Below are 19,956 nucleotides of genomic sequence, written 5' to 3' on the forward strand. Positions count from 1 at the left end.
ATGGGTAGATAATGTGTATATTGGTTTAGGGTTCAGTGCATCAATGGTTGCAGGTGTGATGGACATGGTGAGTCCTGCATAGTTCATCTAAAACATACTGGAGCTTTTATACAGCCTCCGCTGGTTCTCTTACTTGGCATGGTGATGCGCTTGATCTTGCGTCTCGTTCGTTGTGTGGGGTAGACTGTTGGTACAGACGCTATAAAGGCCTGTTCAGCCACTGATATGTGCATGTCCAGGGTTGTCTAGCAAGTCAGTGACTGGCAATAACGGGACACTGGTCCCTTCGTACATGCACGGTAGTGTCCAGTGACGCTTCTCCTGTTCGTGCATGGGCGCCGTTGTGGGAATGTTCCTGGGTCCTAGCTGAGTGTGGTCATGTTGTGGGCTTGCGAAGAATGGTTGACCATGTATAGTGTCTGTATTGCATGATCAAGGAGTGCGGCCCTGGTTAGTTTTAGGCAATTAAAATTCCAGTTGGAAATGGTGCAAGAGGCATGAGTGGCACAGTGCCCATTTGATATAAGTCCCTGCTAGGATATGCTGTGTGGTGCAGAGTTGAGTCCGGTTGTGCAAAGGTAGAGTCCTAAATTATTTAGGAATTGTATAATCTTAATTCTACAATTGGGAGAGGATTTCTGTGCAAATGTTGTTTTGAATGTGGGTAGGTTGCTCGAGTTGTGGTATGTGGAGTTGATTCCTATTCGTTAGAGCAATGAGCAACTTATTTTTATTTTATAACCTGGAAATAAGTGTTTATTATATTACTGTACATGTGGTGCTTAGGGGCAAAGTGGTGGGGCCCGGGGGTCTGTTGTGATTGTTCTAAGGCACAGAACCTGGAAAATCTATACTGTCCAGGGCTAGTTGGTGGTCAATGGACATTTATAGTGATTGACCGTCTAGCTAATGTGTCGTAATGATCGGATCAATGCCTTGTCTCTAATTTAGGTTTTAATATAAGTGAAGCTGCCAATCTCTCCAACAATGGATAAACCCAATATGTCCTCTAGCTCCAACAGGGGCCTGTCAAAGAAATGTTCAGTCTAACATTACAAAGATATCTAGCAATCTGACTGGTTTCTGTTGCAAAGCATTCTAAAGTTCTATATCCCAACAAGACAGTGCAAATCAAAAGGTTTCCACCGGTTGTAGTAACTCATACCAGTGGGGGGGGGGGGGGGGTTGTCAAAGTGCTCCAATACGGTGTAAGGTATGGCTTTTAGACATACAGATATTTATGCAGTTCTACAGACTACTCCTGGGCTGTCCCTGCCCCCTGGCATAGTTGTGCCATCACTTTACTCCACCCGCCTTTGTGTTTTTTTTTTTTTTTTTAACTGTTCATTCCTTTTCAACAGTTAAGGAACTAGTCGCAACCCCCATAATCTTGCAAAACATAGTTCCTCTCCCCCACCGGAAAGTACTCGTGCAACACGGGTCAAAAGTAAGAGTATCCCAACAAGCCGCTTAACAGAAATCTAGCCGTTTCAAGTGCTGTGGGCACCATTGGGCTCTATTACTTGAAGGCGAGGACCTAGTCCATAGCCACACGTGTCATGTTATTTATCATATACATTGCCCACTCAAGTGGCATAAACTCACAGATTTTCTGTAGCCAGCCTTGCAATGTAGGGATATCTGCCCCCTTCCAGTGTTGCGCTATAAGGAGCATTGCTGCTGAAGTTACCATTATCCTGGCCTTCCTGTAACTCCTGGGTTATTCCCCACCCCCACCATCCGCCCCTAGAAACACTTCCTCGGTGGGTGAGGGGGTACCCTTGCAGCCTCTCCGAAGATAACCTCCTACGCCTCCCGCACTGCTCTCCTAAATGGTTCCATTTTAGGGCATCTCCACCATGAGACCAGGTGCCATCCCCTCCAGCACGCCTTTGACTCTGGGTATATTCTGTGGTGACGGACCAGCGTATTGTGCCGCCTGAAAATCAGTTTGTACCAGGGCTCCTGTAGTTGAGATGCCTTGACCACCAGCAGGTCTTATAAGGTTTGTACAAGGCCTTTTTATGCTTGTAAATTCGACAGCTTATTTTCTCCAGCATTGGATCTTTCGTGGATTCACATGCTTAGAATAGTCCCCGTCATCAGGCCGGGAACCCTCAGTACATTTATAAAGACGCTTTCCATAGGAAAAATTTAGACACTTCTGTGTCCGATCTATGTCGTTTTGGGCTGTTTATACGTGCCCCAGTAGGACGTAGCGGTATAAATGCCCCGCCCCCCGCAGCTCCCTTCAGATTTCAACCGTCTTCTAAAGTAGTGGGATCACCTCGTGACATCTACTATTTTACTAGGTTGTTTTTCATCTTTTCCTAATGTCTGGAAAGGCTCTATTTCGTCCGTGTGCTACATGCGGATTAAAAAAAGTGTACGAAGGAGATGGACATATGGACTGTATATATTGTCTCCACCCTCATCATTCGGCTGATAATTGTGACATTTGTAAAGGCTTCTCGCAGAAGACCCTGAAAGACCGAAATAGACGGCTGGTGGCTTGGTTGAACGACGGAGCGGGTGCGTAGCCCCCCAAGTTCTCAATCTGTGCTAATGGAGCTTTAAGTTAACGTGACCAAAAAATGAACATGGCTAAAATCGGTGCCTCCAATTCTCCAAGGTCGGAATCCCTTCACAAGCCACTGAACAGTGCTACAGTTGCAAGGAAAGTTCTGAAGGAAAAACAATGCCGCACGCTCGCTATAGCCAAAATGAACACAATGAAACCATGTAGAACGTGTGCGATACTTGCGGTCTGTTGGCGATGACTGGAAACCTCTCCCAACTCACTCACTCGTGGAGGCGCCAATTCTTGACAGAAAACACGCGCCGCACTACAGACAGGAATATGACGGGAAACGGGGCTTTGGCAGAAGGGAAACCAGAAAACAACGGAACGCTGCTATTCAGGGTATAACTAGGAATGCTATGACTGAAGTTTTAGTCAGGAGTTGACCAGCAGTAAGCGTCCGCTTTGACAGCTGAAGACGCAGAACAAAGGGGAGGGGCTTAAATATGCTCAGAATTCCAACTACTAGCCCTCGCTGCAGAGTTCAGGGATGACCGCCTGGCGGCCATGTTGTGTAATGAGAAAATGCCAAAGTCTTATCAGCCCACAATGTACCTTTGTCCTTAGCACAAGAATGGTAAGCTGCCAACCGAGACTTCTTGGGGGAATTCTTACCAGGAACCCCAGTGGACATTACAGTATTCCCCGCCCCCCAAAATCCCTGCTAAGCTGAGACTCCCCTTCCTTGGTTTGCACGGGTTATTGCGATGGCAGGCCTTTAACAATCTGGGGCATGAAGATTTTCTAAAGGTTCCCAAGTTCTATCCTGAGGACTGTACCCCTTCCAATCCACCAAATAGAATAGTTTATTTCGCACAATCTTAGAGTCCAAAATTGCCTCGACTTCATACTCAAGTTGATCTTTCTCCACTTCTACAGGGGCTGGAGCCTCTTGAATTCGAGTGTTTCCATGCACAGGTTTCAAAAGGGAAACCTGAAAGACTGAGTGAATCTTCATGGTTCTTGGAAGCGCTAGTTTCAGGGCGACTGGATTGATTATTTTTACAACGGCAAATGGTCCCAGAAATCAGGGATGGAATTTTCGAGACCCCTTTTACGGCCAAGTTCTTTGTGGCTAACCATACTATATCCCCCACCTTATAATCTGGAGCGTCGCATCTTTTGCTATCTGCAACTTTCTTCTGAGACTCTTTGGCCAAGGACAATTGTTCTCGTGCTTTATTTTCAGCTAAGGTAATCTTTTCATGCAGAGATTTCACAGCTGGCATCTCTAATGGTTCTGGTGGGTCAAAGGCCGAAGTACGTGGCTGCCGAGAGTAGAAGCAGGCAGATTTAGAAAGGCTGTTGCAATAGTCCAGCCTGGAGAGAACCAAATCTCTAGAGACAGTGAGCTTCTGGGCGTAAGGGAGGAAAGGAAGAATACCTCTGAGGAGGTGTAGCTGGTCGTGTGACTTCGTAGACGTTGGAGATGTGAGGAGAGAAACAGAGTGTAGAGTCGAAGATGACCCTGAGATTTTTTGCCTTGCAGGTGGGAGCAGGAAGGGGGCCAAGAGTTTGGCCAGAGAGCTACAGGAAAGGAGGGAGCGGGTGTGCCGGTGAGGAGAATCTGTCTTACTGGCATTAAGGCAGAGGTGATGGGCGGCACACCACTCCTGGATAGCAGAGAGGGAAGTAGAGGAGGCGGTCGAGGGTAGCCTGAAGATGAGCTATCATCCGTGTAGCACTGAAAGTTACGGCAGAGAGCAGCTATGCGGTGGCCCAAGAGTGCCAGGTATAGGTTGAACAGCCATGGAGAGAGGTTAGACCCCTGGGGGACACTACAGGTAGAGAAAAAGATAGCAGAGAGGAAGGACCCAAGTTGAACCTGGGAGGGTCGGTCAGAGAGGAAAGCAGTCGGCCACGCCAGAGCCTGACCAGTGATACCCAGGTTATCATGGAGACGGTTCAGCAGGATGGTATGGTTGACAGTATCAAAGGCAGAAGAGAGATCAAGCAGGATGAGGATGCAAGGGGTGTTAGCGTCACGGTTAGAGAGCAGGTCTTCACAGATGTTCAGGAGAGCAGTTTCTGTGCTTCTGGCAGCTCTGAAGCCAGACTGATGGTCATGAAGACAACCAAAAGATTCAGTGTGGAGATTAAGCTGGGAGATGGCCAGTTTCTCCAGGAGTTTACCCAGTAAGGGAGTGATGGAGATGGGGTGATAGTTAGCTGGGCAGGAGGGGTCGGCAGAGGGTTTCTTAAGAAGGGGGTGCACAAGGGAGTGCTTCAGGGCAGATGGGAAGACTCCAGTGGCGAAGGAGTGATTGCAGAAATCAGCCAGGGCAGGAGCCAGGGAGTCAATGTGGTCCTTTATGGTTTTGGAGGAGCAGGGGTGAACCTGTTTTGATGAGACTTTCATAGATCAGACTTGTCTAGAAACCTTGTCAGCGGATAACGGGGGAAAGGCAGAGAAGGAGGGAGGAGAGGAGACTGCAGAAAGGCCAAAGGAAGAGCGGGGAGCGGGGGGAGGGAGGGGACAGGAGGAGTGAGGACAGGATGTCCTGAGTTTTAGAGATGAAGTGAGAAGCCAGTGCCGTACATAGGGCCTGGGAGGGGACAGGAGAGGTAGAGACTGCGGCAGGATTAGCCAGTTCCTTGCAGATTTTAAAGAGTTCAGCCAAGTTGTTTGATGCTGCAGAGACGCGGGCTTGGATATGCGCTCCCTTCTTGGTAAGGACAGAGCCGGTATTGCCCAGGCAGCAGGCCAGCTTGTCAGGATGTACATGAAGCACGCCATTTCCACTCGCCCACCCTACACTTGCGTTGACGAGGTCTGAGTCGAACCAGGAGTTGCACTTTGCTTTGGGTTTCAGGCAGATTCTCATGACGGGGGCAAGGATATAAAGAGCATCAGATATAGCGGAGTGAAGAGGGCTGTGTTAGGATGAGAATCAGCCCTGGGGGGGGGAGAGGAGGGGAGGTGAGAAGGTGGTGGCGAAAGCCTCAGCTGACACGCACTTCATGGGTCGGATGACCGAGAAGGTGGGTGGCAGTGATGGAGGTGGCTTGGCCTGAGGGGTAGCGAGGGTGAGGTGGGAGGAGAAAGTGATCACTCCGGAGAGAGAAGTGGTGAGAGGAACAGAGGGTAAGGTCTGAACATCCAGAGTGTGCCCTGCAGAGTGAGTTGGTCCAGAGGGGAGAATGGAGAGTTGCAGAGGTCGCGGAAGAGTCCAGAGGAAGGACAGGAGGTGTCCAGGTGGATGGTGAAGTCTCCAAGAAGGAGTCGAGTAGTGGAGGCCAGGAGGTTAGCGCACTCAGAGGAAGGATGAAATCTGACCAGGTGGCTGATAGATGGTAGCCACAGTGAGTGAATGGCTAGGGGAGATCACAGAGTTATAGGCTCTCAAATCTTCAAGCCAAAACTGCAAACCCTGTTCAAAAATGAACAAAAGTTAGATTTGTAATTGAAATAGAAACTGAGTAATACCTGTAGTAATCTGGATACATATTTGTATGTAGAGCTTCAAACATGGTTGGTCCAACATCTAGGCACTGTGATTATACCACAGTCGATACTCAGTTTTTTGACCTCTGAAGGATGTTGGCCAATAAGGTAGCTCAGCCGGTTGAGTGCTTGTTGCTGCGATTTGTGCATGATCTGTAGGTGTCATGCCCTGGAACAGATGGCGTGTTTGGGATCACTGGCAAAGGGGCCACCATTGATTGTTCCAGCGTGTTTTGTCTTCTACGTGCATTGCTGGTCTAGTTCTTGTCTTCGCATCTGTCACCGGTAGTTTTTAACCAGCTACTTCTAGGTGACGGACGCGTTGCAACTTTCAGGCTTTCTCCTCTGTTGCTATGCTCCATATAATTTCCCTTTTGCGTATTCCGCCCGCTTGCCTGTCTTTCAGCTGCCTTCTCGTTCACTCCGCTACGTTTCTGTCTTTCCTTATCCCTTCGCCGCAGTCTGGCTCCTCCCTCTCCTTCTGTCCTCCAGCCTTCTTGCTCTTCGCTTGTCTTTCTCCTTCTGCTCTACCAGGTGTCATTACACCACTTATTACTTACCATTCTCCCTCGTGGTAGGTAGTTCCATCATCTGCATCTATGCTCGTGGTTGGGTTTTTGTGCCTCTGGCTTTTTCCCCATTCGTGGCAGTCACGGGGAATCGATGACAGCCCACTAACCCAGTGGCACTGTGGCGTCCTTCCGTGGCCGCCATTATCTTAAAGAGAAACCCAACCTGAAAGGAAAGAATAAGAGAGACCCCAAGTCTAAAGTTAAAGTTAAAGATGAGGATGAGGATGAAGGCGAAGGAGGGGGATACGGGAGGTTGCAGAAGAGGATATTACCGATCCATGTGATAGTAGGTTGCAGGTACGCATCCTGGCAAGGTCAACCCAGCTTTTCATCCTTTTGAGGTCGATAAAGGAGTACCAACTTCGGTTTGGTGATAATTGTGATGGAATAGATTTATGTACAGCACTTTGATAAAAGCGCTATATAAATAACCATTTGATCATGAGATTAGGTATAGAATTTAGCATGCAGTCCTTGCCTCTTTGCACTTTGTATCATAACATTGGCATACCATTAGGTAGTAAGAGCTCCAGGAAATTAGGACTTCCATTAAACCTCAAAAGACGATTCTACAGGTTTGGTTTCCAGGTACCATGGAGTTTTGCCCCAGGTCTTCCCCAATAATTTACGCTGTGGGTCCTGAATACTCTGACCATGGGTTCTTGGTGACTCTCCCACTTAAGAGTATCTGTCATGATGCCTACCCCCGGAGCACCAGGCCAGGCCCAGCACCCCCGGGAGCAGGCATCACGCCCCCCGGTAAAAGCCCAGCGGCCCTTTATAGGGGCTCTTTGGACTCTGTCCTGGCGCCGTTGGCACCAGGCTCATAAGGGGAAGTGTTTGGTGCACTTACCTGAAGCAGACCATGCTGCACACTCACCTGATGCAGACCATGCTGCATGAAGAACCAAGCCAAATGAGGCTTAGGAGGGACTATTTTTCTGAAGGAACTATTTTGTTACTTGGGTGGGGCTGTGGAAGAATACTCACCTGGAACTTCTTCCAAAGCTATTTAAGCCACACCTGGACAGCCACACGTGCTTCGCGTTGTTCTGCATCCCAGCAGCTGAACGCTCACCGTGTCTGCTCCTGCACCTGGACTCCAGCCAGGGCCGCCTCGAACCTGGAACACCTGTAAGGGAATAAGAGAAGAGAAAGGTGAAAACCAAGAACTTATTCAACCTTCTTACCTGCATCCGGAATCTTCACGCCAGCATTCCTGAAGGAAGACTTCCATTTTAAAAGCACCACGTTGCTCGCTGCAGCGCCGCTCTTCACTCACCTGTTCCCGAGACGCCGCCTGGCTCCATCGCGGCCCTCAGCACCGGTCGCCACATCACTGCACCTAGGGGAGAGAAGCAGAGATAAAAGGTGAGCAAGGGAACACAAGAGGAAAGCTGTATTTTCAGTCATATTACTTACCGGCTTTTCTTGGTGAACCATTCCACATCTCGGGTCGGCGCCGCATCTTTGGCAGGCATCGCACCCCGGCCCCTATGGGGAAAGGACAAAAGACATTACTGGGGAACTATAAAGACATTTAGAGGGGTCGCCCTCAATGTTAACTCACCTGATTTACCACCGGCAATTTAGCCCCTCAACGCATCGCTTTTGTTCTGCACCTGAAATAAAGGACAGAAAAAACAACATAAAAGGAGGCTCACACTTGAACTTTTGCATCTTCATACTTACGGCGTATCGCTCAGAAAAGTCAAGTGGATGTGCCAGCGCCATTCTGAAAACCAGTGAAGTAACTGGACAAACGCGCGCCCCTGCATCAGAAGCAGGATGGAGAGTTCATCCTTCCAAACCAAAAGGTGAGCTTAAACCGGGGGTTTTGGAGGAAGTCGGAGAAGAACGCAGGGGGAAAGGGGGGAGCAAGCACACTATTCAGCAGACAGTTAATCCCCTTTCTCATCTGCAGAAGGATATTCCTACCGGCCAGACAAGCAAGATTTGGGGGTCCTGTTCAATCGGTGGTCCGAATTCTGTGCATCACGCTTTACGAGGCCACAGCAACCCAGACCAGCGCCTCCGTGGGAGCCAGGTGAGCGTTAAAGTATCCTATGACACCCCCACCCCCTCAAATAATATGCAGGTTCCCCATACCAACTGCTACAGATTAGACTTGTGGATCCTCTCTGTAGAATCTCCACTGGGTCAGGATCTTCCTCCTATCTATAGGTGCTCCTCCACATGGGTGTCTTTAAGTCCATCCCTCTACTTTCTGGTGCTGGATTTCTTCCCTGGCCCAGACACTGGATTTCCGCATGCTCTTGGATTTTGGATTCTGTTTACTGTTGAGCTACAGATTCTGCTTCTTGCTGGTTGAGAGCTTCTGACCACTCTGGTCAGGACTTAAACGCCACTTTCCCTGGGGCCATCTGCCTCTGGCTGGTGTCGTTCCCACTTTAATTCAGCAAGGACTTTGGCCCCCTATATCAGGGCTTCATGAGATGGGCCAGGATTTCTGCCACCTCTTGGGACCAATGCTTCTACCTTCCTTTGTGCAAGGGTTTTCTCTTGCCTTCCAGCCACTGCTTCAACTCCTTCTCTGGCCTGTTCTTCTGTGCCAACATGTTGGCCTCCTCTGTGCCAGGATGTGTCTAGTGGCTCTGGGCTATACTCTGGCACTCATCGGTTCTAGTTCACCACTACCACAACATCCCCCACAAAGACTTCTCCAGATCGGAGAACTTGGGTACATTTGTGGGGTGGTGTTCTTGGCTGCTAATTGGACTTTTCTTGTCCTTTTTGTGGGTTGCTTTGCCTGAGGTCTTTTTGGTGTCTCTGCAACACAGTTTCCTCAATAGATTAGCCTTTTGCTTTTGGGCTTAAAGTTTATTTAATCTCCTCACGATCCAGCTCTTCATGTCACACTAAGGGGTCCATCAAGCAAGTCAGTCTCAACAAAGTTTCAGAGAATAGAAATCGAGCAATCCAGGCCCGGTGACTGGTGCAAAGAAAACCAAGTGCCTCCATTTTCAAACCAAAGATGAAGGTGCAAAATCAAGAGGTTGCCTCAAAGGTGGATGTCGCTCCAAGTGTTGGGCCCAGTGGGGGTTGTCTGCAGAGGCTGAAAATCTATACCCGGAGACAATTGGTCTCATGGCTCTTGCACAGCCACATGTTTGCGGAGTTCTGCTTCTCTATAATTCTCACTCGTGCCTCAGTCATCTCCTTTCACCTCACTGAACTTCTTTGTGACTTGTACTCTTCTCCTGTCCATTTTCATCTGATTATCCTTACAGATGGTGCCCCTCGCTTTCCTCTCCAAGGCAATACACCCCCATCCCCTCTGTCCCAAAACTATTGGTCTTTTCCCTCTGGCAAGCGAGGACCGCCTTCCTGCTCCAGATGTTTCTTTCTATTACACCTATTCAACAGCTGCAACAATGCATTCACAGGAATCCTGCAAACCGTATTTGGTCCAGCTGGACGGGGCCCTTCAGCCTCCTTCCACCTTCAGGTGGGCCCTAACTGCTCTTGACACCAGTGACTCCTTTGTCTCTGGTGGGGTCTCCTGGGGTCCTGCACAGGGACTACCCTTGTCCACAGAAAGGAGCCCTTTTCATACGTTACACGCTGCGTTCTTAGTGTTAATCTGTTGCACTGCTTGTTTTCTATTTCGTTAATGTTTTTGAGAGGTTTTCTTCTGTTCATTCTGTTCTGTAATGTGCGGTTTTGTTTGGTTTCATATTTTCTTTTCATGGTTCTTTGTAATACCGAAAACCTTGCAATATATTTTCTGCATGACGAATATAATGAAACCCCAAATTTGTCATAAATGTTGATGTGGGGCCAGAAAGGTGTCGGATTTGGTGAAGTTTCATATGAAATGCACTTTCATGTTCCTACATAAAGTGCTGTGTAAACTTTTAACTATACTGCACAAAACTCGAAGTACTGTAATCAATGAGCCTTTTTAGGGACTATAAATATACAAATAGGGTGAAAATTAAATGGGAGTAAAATAAGCCATAATTCTATAATCATCAGATCAGCTTTTGTTAGATGAATGGGACGCTTGAAATTCCACACACAAGCATTCTCAATTGCTGTAGAGTTTTCAGTAGAACACTGTTAGGGAGAATTCTCAACTGTGCTAATTCCCTTCACCTTGAGACCCCCAGCAACTTTGCTGGATTTTGAGGACTTGATGTTTTTACCTGGAGAGAGTTAGCCTTTTTTCCCCACTTTCTCGTATTTTGATGTGTGTTTTACTCTGGTGTTCTTTGATTGTGGGGTTTTAGACGACTCCATCGGCATCATCTCATGTCACATAGCACCCTCAGTGCAGTGACACAGGGAAGCCTTTCAGGCTGTCCCATGATTTAAATACATTCTCTGGGTTAAACTACTGTTTCCCAGAGAAAGTGAAGTGAAATTGACTTTACTAGTCTTCCCAAATTCCTGGACCCAGCACATACACTATCTTAACATAGAGCACTGGAGCGGTTACTTGGTATCCCCTATGACTATAAACTCATGTAGCAGTCAAATGCTACTCTTTACTCAAGAAATGGCTGGTGGCAGTGGTTTTACAACGAACTACCATGATTTTTTTCCTGACCGCGAACACTGGTAGCGTTAAATCGTGGGAGCCCCCTTTGTTTACACAGGTCCTGGTTTTCTTTTTTTCGCCATTTCTTTTTGGAAAGGTCCTTCTAGAGTTTCTCTGTGCGCCAAACCAGGTTTGGTCCCTTTGTTCCTACGCCTTTGGCGGGCTTCAGGACTGAAGACCGCTTCTGGTGCCAGAGTGTCTGGGGTGGGCAGGAAGTGAAGGACGTGTCTGAAACTCCCTGTGCTTAGTCTCCTGGGAGACCCAAATGCACTCTGGCGTGATTGGCTGGCTGACTGTCCGGCAAATACAGCCACCATGCTGGATGGGTGGCAGCTAGGCTGGAATGAATGGGAGGAAACTGGATAAAAGGCGAGTCTCTTGGCTTGGAAGGCAGAGTCGACCACTGGAATGAAAGAACAGAAGACTAGCTGGAAGAGGACGGCTGCTGCAACTCCTGGACCGTTGGTTTGCCCAGTGAAGCTCTGCTGTAGGTCCGAATCGCCAAGTTCATCTCGACAGAGAAGCCCTTCAAGGACTTCTCCCTTTGAGTTAGTGGGACCAATCAACTCGTAAGCCTCCTGGATACCATTGTTGGAGCTGGTTGCATTTTCCTCAAAGTGCTGCAGGAAACCAAATAGCCAGGGAAGACACCAGTTTGTGTGCTTGACTACAGCTTACTGGAATTGAAGATTTGCCTTTGCCAGCTTTTTGACCAGTCCCTGTGCAGTGCAGGACTCCCCCGACGTCCTCCCTCTTGTCCCCACGACTGAGCCTCAGGAACAGTGAGATCTGCAGGAACAGACGTCTTCAGTTGCATCTTTTTCTTCATTATAAGGTACTGTGAAAACCCGACAGAACTTGCCTATCAGTGCGAAAGTGCTTGAAATTTTGGCAACTTGCAGGTCTAGTCAGCGTGTGACCCAAACATGCATGAATCTTTCGAATGGATTGTGTCCTCCAACATATTCCTCATCTTAGATGTATTCCATCCAGCTTTAGCTGCTTCGGAATTTTTTTCTCGGCAGAGGGCGCCATGCATCGATGTCGAGTCGAAGTCCTCCATCGAGGGTGACGTCATCGGGTATATAAGTAGCACGCGTTGTGCCTGTTGGCCTCAGTTCCGTTTTTATGCAGTACATGTTGCTTTGGAGACTCGCGCGCCTCCAGTAGTTCTGTGACGCAGTTACTGTGAAGCGATATTCGAGATGTCCTTGTCGTCGACCCCCGACTACCCTGCGTTCGGGGTTCAAAAAGTGTAAATCTTGTGGTTCCAAAATGTCCATCACGGATCTGCACCGACAATGTCTGTGGTGCCTCGGTGAAGACCACGACATGGAGGCCTGTACGAAGTGTCGGGCAATGAAGGGGAAGGCCTTGCGAGAGAGGAAGGGAAAACTACAGGTAGGTCGAAAAGCCTCAAGCGTCGAGATCCCATGAGGAGAAATCTCCTCGCCGCGAAAGGCAAAAGCATCAGTCTAGGTCCCGAAGTGGTTCACACCACTCTTCGTATTCGACGAAAAAGTCCAAAAAAAGACTCCACCGGTCCTCTTCCACCTTGTCCCCGGACGAATCCCCCAAGAGAATGAATTGCCCCACAAAGCATTCTTCCTCCGAAGAATGGGAAGCATTTAGAATTAAAATGGAGGTTTTTGAAAAGGCTAAGCCTTGGTCCGCGCCTTCCTCGGAAGCCAGCCGGGAGCGTTACCGTTCCGACACTCGCGCGTCCTCGAGCCCAGTTGATTTAAGGAGAAAAGATCGGGAACCCTCCAGGACCCCGAGCAAAAAATCGGTCACCAACGCCGTCCGGAACCAGATACGCCTCGAAGGGCAATCCTTCGAAGAGCGCCTCGACGCCAGCTCCGTCGACTACTATTTCATCAGCGCCATCAACTCCCTTGTCGACCTCGACCCCCTAAACCCTCAGCGCCGAATGTTTAAACTGCTCCAATTCAGCCAGAAACTGTCAAAATAGCAGCAAAAGAAAGCTGCAAAGACTGTAAGTCTCTACTGCAACACCTCCTCCCGAAAAAATGTATAAACCTCTACCATGGGAAGAATATTTTAAATCCTTAACTTCAATTTTTGAAGAACAAGCGGTCTGAGGAGGGTGTTCCTTTTGGCCTAGAGTTTAGCACCCCAAATGTCCCAGAATGCCTGATTTCTGAGGAAAGCAGAATGAGAGATCTGATGGAAACCTTGCATAATGCAAGTGGAATTAACACTTCACCTGAAACAGATTTTGGCAGGCCAGAACCAGGGGAACATGCCAGTCCCTCATATAGGCAGCTAATGACAAAGGTGGTCAATTATTTAGGATGGGCTAGACCACCAACTCAGTTAATCCGACTGATGTTGGATCATGGCCCCACCGAAGATCCGATTTTTACCCTTCCATGTATCTTTACAAAATAGGGTGGGCAAAATTTGGGAGACCCCAGACTTCATTCCTCCTGTGAAGAAGTCCCTCACTTCAAAATTCCGCCCTTCCTGTAGCGACCCCGGTGATCTGTCCAAACACCCTACTCCTGAGAGTCTGGTGGTCCAGGCAGCCACAGCTTCAAATAAGGTGGCGTACTCTTCCAGCCCTCTGGATAGGGACGAAAAGAGTGTCGGTGGTTGGGCATGCAAGGTATTTTCAGCTGGGAGTATCGTGTTAAAATCGGCCAACTCCACGTGTCTTGGCAACATTTTCGTACACTCTGTGGGAGTGCATTGCAATGCCGGTGGAGCACATACCAGAAGGGGAAGAAAGGGAAGGATTCCTAGCCATTGTTACAGATGGAAAGGAGAACACAAGTAAGTTCCCAGTTGGGGAACTCCCATCCCCTGCACACTATCAATAGCTAGAGTAGCCCAGTAATTTTAGAATAGTAGAAGTAGGTATTTAGTAAAGGTAAATATTACAATTCAAGTCACTGTCTTCTTTAAGGATCTATCGGTCAGATATGAGCCTGAGTACACCATTCACAAAGTCTTTTTGTTCTTTTTCAAAGATGATTTATTCCAAATATAAGTGCCCAACGCGTTTCGAGATACAATCTCTTCATCAGGGGCTGTGCGCTGAATACATTTTCATTTTTCATATATCTACAAATATTCAACAAAAAAGTACAAATTAGTAAATGTAAATTATCCCAAAGAAAGGTTGTAGCTTATCGTGTTAATATTCTAACCAAGTTCAAATTGTGCAGTCAGAGAAACAGATGCAATGATCGTCCATAAAACCCAATTGGGATTCTTGTTGGTAAGAGATAAACAAACGGGCAGACATTGTTATAAAAAAGCGTACCATATGTTGATAAGGAAGTATTCCTAAGAAGTAAAGCCATTTCAATTGGCAGACGGCTCATTTACAAGTGTGCCCCTTTTGAACCCTTGCACATTTGTCCATTAAGATTACTAAAGTTGAAAACCGTTTTCTTGGTTGCTTTAACATCTGCACGAAGAGTGAGCGAATTGCAGGCACTGCCTTCTGGGCCATCCTATACTGTGTTCCACAGGGACGGTTGTATTGAGGGTTAAACCCTCATTCTTACCTAAAGTTGTCTGACTTCCATTTAAATCAGAAAATTATTCTGCCCGCGTTCTATCCCCCACCTCATCCCAGTAAGGAGGAGGAAGGATTGCACAGGCTGGACACGAGAAGAGCTACATTTCTAGGCTCTCCAGGTTTAGAGTGGAGAATCAACTTTTCATTGGCTCCACCGGAAGGAAATTGGGTCAATCAGTGTAAATAAAAAAAATATATACAAAAATTAAAATATACCCTATCACGTTGGATTGTGCTTTGCATTTCCGAATGCTACAGATTGGCGGGCAAAGATCCACCAGAAGGCTTGAGGGCCCATTGTACCAAAGGCATAGCCTCTTCGACAGCCCTTCAAAAAGGTGTTCCCATAAAATCTATTTGTGAAGCAGCAACTTGGTCATCGCTGCACACTTTTTCTACATTCTATAGTCTGGATGCTTCCCACTCTAAAGAGCTTGCTTTTGGTAAAGCAGTGTTATATTCAGCTATATAATATTAAAAATCTACTCCCTCCTCCAGAGATTTCTACACTGCTTTGGGAGTCGATCTAAAATGAGGAATAGGTTGGAGGACACAATCCATTCGAAGAACAGTTTACTTACCAACTGGTAACATTCTTTCGACTGGATGTTCCTCCAACGTATTCCTCATTGCCCTACCATTCTACCCCTCTGTAGATTTTCTGGTGTTATTACCACTTCAACTCTCGCAAGGCTGACACCTGGCTACCTACACTATCTATACAGCAAAGCAAGAGGGGGAAAAACAGAACTCAGGCAAACGGGCACTGCAGTGCTACTTGTATACCCAATGACGTCACCTGTGACTGAGGCCACCAACTCCAATCCGACAGCCACCAACTCCAATCCGACAGCAATGGCAAGTTTGCCTGCTCGTTAAGCCCTGCGACTCCGTGTGTGTTCCCGAGACTGTGGGGCACAATCATCCTGATTTCTGTTGGTCCCTAGGCGGAATCAAATACCTGGGGGTACACAGGTATCATTAACTAGATCCTCCTTACTGGCCGACAACTACACTGCTACAGCGCAACTCGTAGAGGCCAAAATGGCAAGGTGGCGCACCCTCCCACTTTCCTTAGCCGGTAAACTGTCCCTAATTAAAATGATAGTGGTTCCCAAGCTTCTCTATCTTCGCAAACGTCCCGATCTGGCCAGGGAAGCAATACTTCAGGAATTTACACACTGCATGCGCCCAATCCCTATGGCACTCTGGTGCGGTACGCAAAAAGTGGTAACATATGACCCTCCCATATGAGAGAGGGGGCTTTACGGCCCCCAACCTAACCCGATACTGGATTGCTGCACAGGCCCAACATGCTACACATTGGTACAAACCCTTGGAGGCACCCCCCCTATGTGAAACTCGAAAAACTAGCAACCGAGGAGGTGAACATTATGTCCCGAATCCTCTACCGTACATACCACACGGATGCCCCAGCGGATTCCATGGCCACCACGACTATGGCATGGAATCGACTACTGCACTCCCAGCCCGAGCATCAACCTTACTATAAGTGACTACCCATATGGCACTTCCTGGTCCTCACCCCCACCCATGATAAACTTCTCATGCACACTGGCTAGACCTGGGGTATCGGACACTGACAGACCTATATCCCGAAGGTAAATTCATTACTCTGCAGACATGACGCCCTGGACACTCTGGATCGGCGCTAGAATTGTTGCAATAATTCAGACTAAGAGTGGCAGTTTGCGTCATGTGGCCCACTTACCCAGACGAGCCCCCTGACTCTCCCGAGATCCACTATTTTGCCAACTCTGCCGGCAGTAGGGGTATAACGTCCCTGTACAAAATACTGCTGGACAAATCTGAGGATGCAACTACAAAACCGCGGGACGAGTGGAGTAAGCAGCTGGGCCTTGCAATCACAGATGACATGTGGAACAAAATGTGCCCGCACACATGCAATGTCTCCCTTAACTCCAGATTTCGATGTATGCAATATAAGCTCCTCAGTCGATTATATTATACACCTTACAGGGTGGGGAAATTTGCACATAATCGGACCCAAGCATGCCCGCGATGCAGAGCCGAGGAAGCGGACCACATGTTTTGGTTCTGTAGTGTACTCGGTGCATTTTGGAGAGCAGTGACCGAGGCCCCCTCGTTGGACCCCAGTGGGCCTCGATCCGCTGGCTGTTTCGGGTTGTGGGCTGGGGTGAAGAAAATGTCTAAATGGTTGAATGTCCGTACTATGGTGGCCAACAAATGTATATTACAATGCTAGAAGCGTTGTTTCCCTCTCCCCACCCCCATTGGTTGAAGGCTCTCACCTTGACACAGATATGTGAAGAAGAATATATCAATTCCCTCCCTACGAGTTCCCGCCCGAAAAATGTGTGGACAGACTTCTGTAGCTACCTGAACAACAAAGATGACATGGAGCCACCCTCTCCCTCCCCACCAGATGCACAAGAGTCTAGACGCTGAACTGCAGAGAACATAATGGGCTGCCAGCCCACCCCTACCATGCACCCCCTGAATGTAATGCAAAACCCTAATGTATGATTGCAACTGTTTATGCACTGTGTACCTGTCGCCACCTATTACTAATAAAAAATGTTTTAAAAAAAAATGCCTCAGAACCTGATATTGTAAACTACTGAAGTATATTTTTGTGGGATATAGATTGCCTCCTTCTAGTGAATGTTTTATAACTGAGTGTGAAATAAATTAATAAAGGTTTTACCAAAAAACCTTGAGTATAAGAGTCTATTTGAATACTTGTAATTATAGACCTGTGTAACACTCTTACAGCTCACATTCCCTCTTGAGATGTTCCTGGCTGCTCAGCAACGCTACCACAAAACTGTGTAATACATACTTATACCAAAGGTTGGTTTTGCTTACACATGTAGTCCTAGTTGTGTGTAGTGGTCCCAAAGGGTACTGCATACAAATTTTGCTTAAACACTGCCTTAGAAAGTTTGCAACTAAAACTGGGCCCCTATTCTGGAGGCTTTAGCTTACTGTTTTTTTTTTCTGTATCTGATTATAGAAAGTCTTGTTTGCTTCTGTTAACAACTTGTAGGTCTGTGCTTTAGATTTCAAATGCCTGGCATGTGCCCGTAAATGATGGGAACTTCCTGTGTGCTTCACAGTAATAAACCTGCATACATGCAGTCACCTGAAATATTGCTTTCTTGTCCACAGAGCTGAAGAAATCAAGGGCCTTCAGCTCAGTGCCAGTTGTGCTGAAATGAGCAGGAATTATCAAGACTTCGGAGTGCAGCATACCTATGTGCAAGAAAAGATTATGAAACTAAAAGGCAAGTAGTGAGCGTCCTAGTCACAAGACCCATGTGGGCCGGATTGGGAATTATCGATGTGCCCAGGGCCAGCATTCTTCCGCGTTGAACACTGGCGACTCCTGTAAAGGTGCAGAACTCGCTCTGACACAATTGTGGCATGTTTCTGGCTAAAGACTTCATTAAATAAAGGTGTGAAAAAGGCCTCTATCCCTAAAGCTAAGCGGGTGGAGGGGGGGTGGGAGGGGGCGTCTGTCACTGTTTCCAAAAACCTACTTCTGTCTCTAACACTAATAGTCTAAGATATAACTGCAAGAATTATCTCTACTACAAGTAAATGGTGTTCTTGGTGTTTTTAATCTACAGAAAAGTTCCGAATTTTGCTGGTAATTTGATGCAAAATAATGTTCCAAAGCATAAGATTCCAATACTAGGGTGGTGCTTCTTTCCCCTAGACTAATCTTAAGTTACTGGATAATGCACAAACGGTCTTTCACTTCCTATACCCTTCCAGTTTAGCATGCTCTACTACAAATTGTAGGGTTCCTTTTGTCAGTTCTAGGGCACTTGACCCTCTTGTTCCCAATCTCTCATATGGGTGCAGGTCCCGACTCACTGTTGCTTTGAATCCACTTGGTGCACTCTCCTGCTAAGTATACAACTCGTTTCTTTCAGGGTCCCAGACCACCTTGCTCCATAGATCACTACCTGTTGCTCCCACTGGTGGGCTAGTAGCTCCCTGGCAACCCACATACCTATTTGCTTCCTTCTCGGCGGTTCAGGGAGCATCCCGCTCTCCCATCGTCTTGATGAATTGCTTTGGGCAAATCACTGGCATTAGGAAGCTAGACCGCTCTGCTTCTCACGAGTGATCCTTGTACTTGCGGCCATCTTCTTCGTCCCATTACTAACCTGAAAGCTACATACCTGACACTTTGTCTGCATTATCAGTGTTGTCATGTAGGCTAGGTGGACAACATTTTACGACAAAATACATCCACTATATCGGGAAGGAAGGAGTAGGATTTAAAGTTGGAGATAGTAAAGCGGGAGTGATACCACCTTCTCTGGTGATATCCCCTAATCCCATAGGGGATTCCTTCCCCATGTGATCCTCCCTCAGTGCACCACCCTGGTTCCCTCGGGAAAGGTCACCACCCCCCATGCCCTCCCCAACACCCACTCCCTCTCAGGGAGAAGGGACAATTACCTTAGATTTGTCACACTCCCCAGAGGAGAATAAATTCCTCCTTGCAATCTAACTGCTACTATCTTTCTCTGAATCCTCCATTAATGTTGACCAATGGAGGCAATATATGAAAGTATAGATTGAACCAGTAGATCTAAGGCAGCCAGTGGACTCTGCTGCATGCCACATTTTTTTTCTCCTTTTTTCTTTTGTTTTTTATTCAATTTTAAAGACCATTGTGCAGACACATACTTCTCCACAGGATTTGAAAAAGGGATCTCCAGGCCAGCATTGATTATACACTATTAAGCACTTTATTTAAGAATTCAATGGATCACCAGCGTGATACTTACAAGGCCCATATCAAATCTGGTAGAATGTTATAATGCTTACTTTAGCCCCTTGATGAGATTCCTGAACAGAGATCCCACTCAGAACACACTTATGTCCTCCGAAGTAAACTGGTGCTTGAGTCCATAACTAGTTCCCACACCCTTGTAGAAACCTCCTCTTTGATCCCAATGTAATATCACTTGTGTTCCAGAAAACACTTTGAAAATCATGCTCCCCAAAGCTTCACAAATTTCTGATACCGCCCATCCTTCCCGGAGTGTCCATGTAAGCAGACAATGTCTGGGCACTTTCTCCAACACATTTGGAACACTTGTCTTCATGGCTTCCAGTTTTTTTTTATCCATTTGTGTAACATCACAGTAAGTAATCGGCCAAGGAGAGTTTTCACAATATAAATCTTCTGAGGGGCTTGCCACCACTAGCATATTGGGC

The 19,956-nt window shown here is 47.3% G+C and overlaps 1 protein-coding gene across 1 annotated transcript in view; it reads left to right on the forward strand.

Annotated features, from left to right (window-relative positions):
• Positions 1 to 19,956, forward strand: part of LOC138521768 (E3 ubiquitin-protein ligase TRIM39-like) — a 404,627-nt gene that overhangs the window by 204,390 nt on the left and 180,281 nt on the right. Inside the window, exon 5 of the mRNA XM_069634835.1 lies at positions 17,887 to 18,002. Within this exon, the coding sequence (XP_069490936.1) occupies positions 17,887 to 18,002 (116 nt within the window). The remainder of the gene's footprint in view (positions 1 to 17,886; positions 18,003 to 19,956) is intronic.

This window comes from Ambystoma mexicanum, chromosome 13 (genome assembly GCF_040938575.1).
Source record: "Ambystoma mexicanum isolate Mex_15411 chromosome 13, UKY_AmexF1_1, whole genome shotgun sequence".
In the NCBI taxonomy this organism is placed as follows: Eukaryota; Metazoa; Chordata; class Amphibia; order Caudata; family Ambystomatidae; genus Ambystoma; species Ambystoma mexicanum.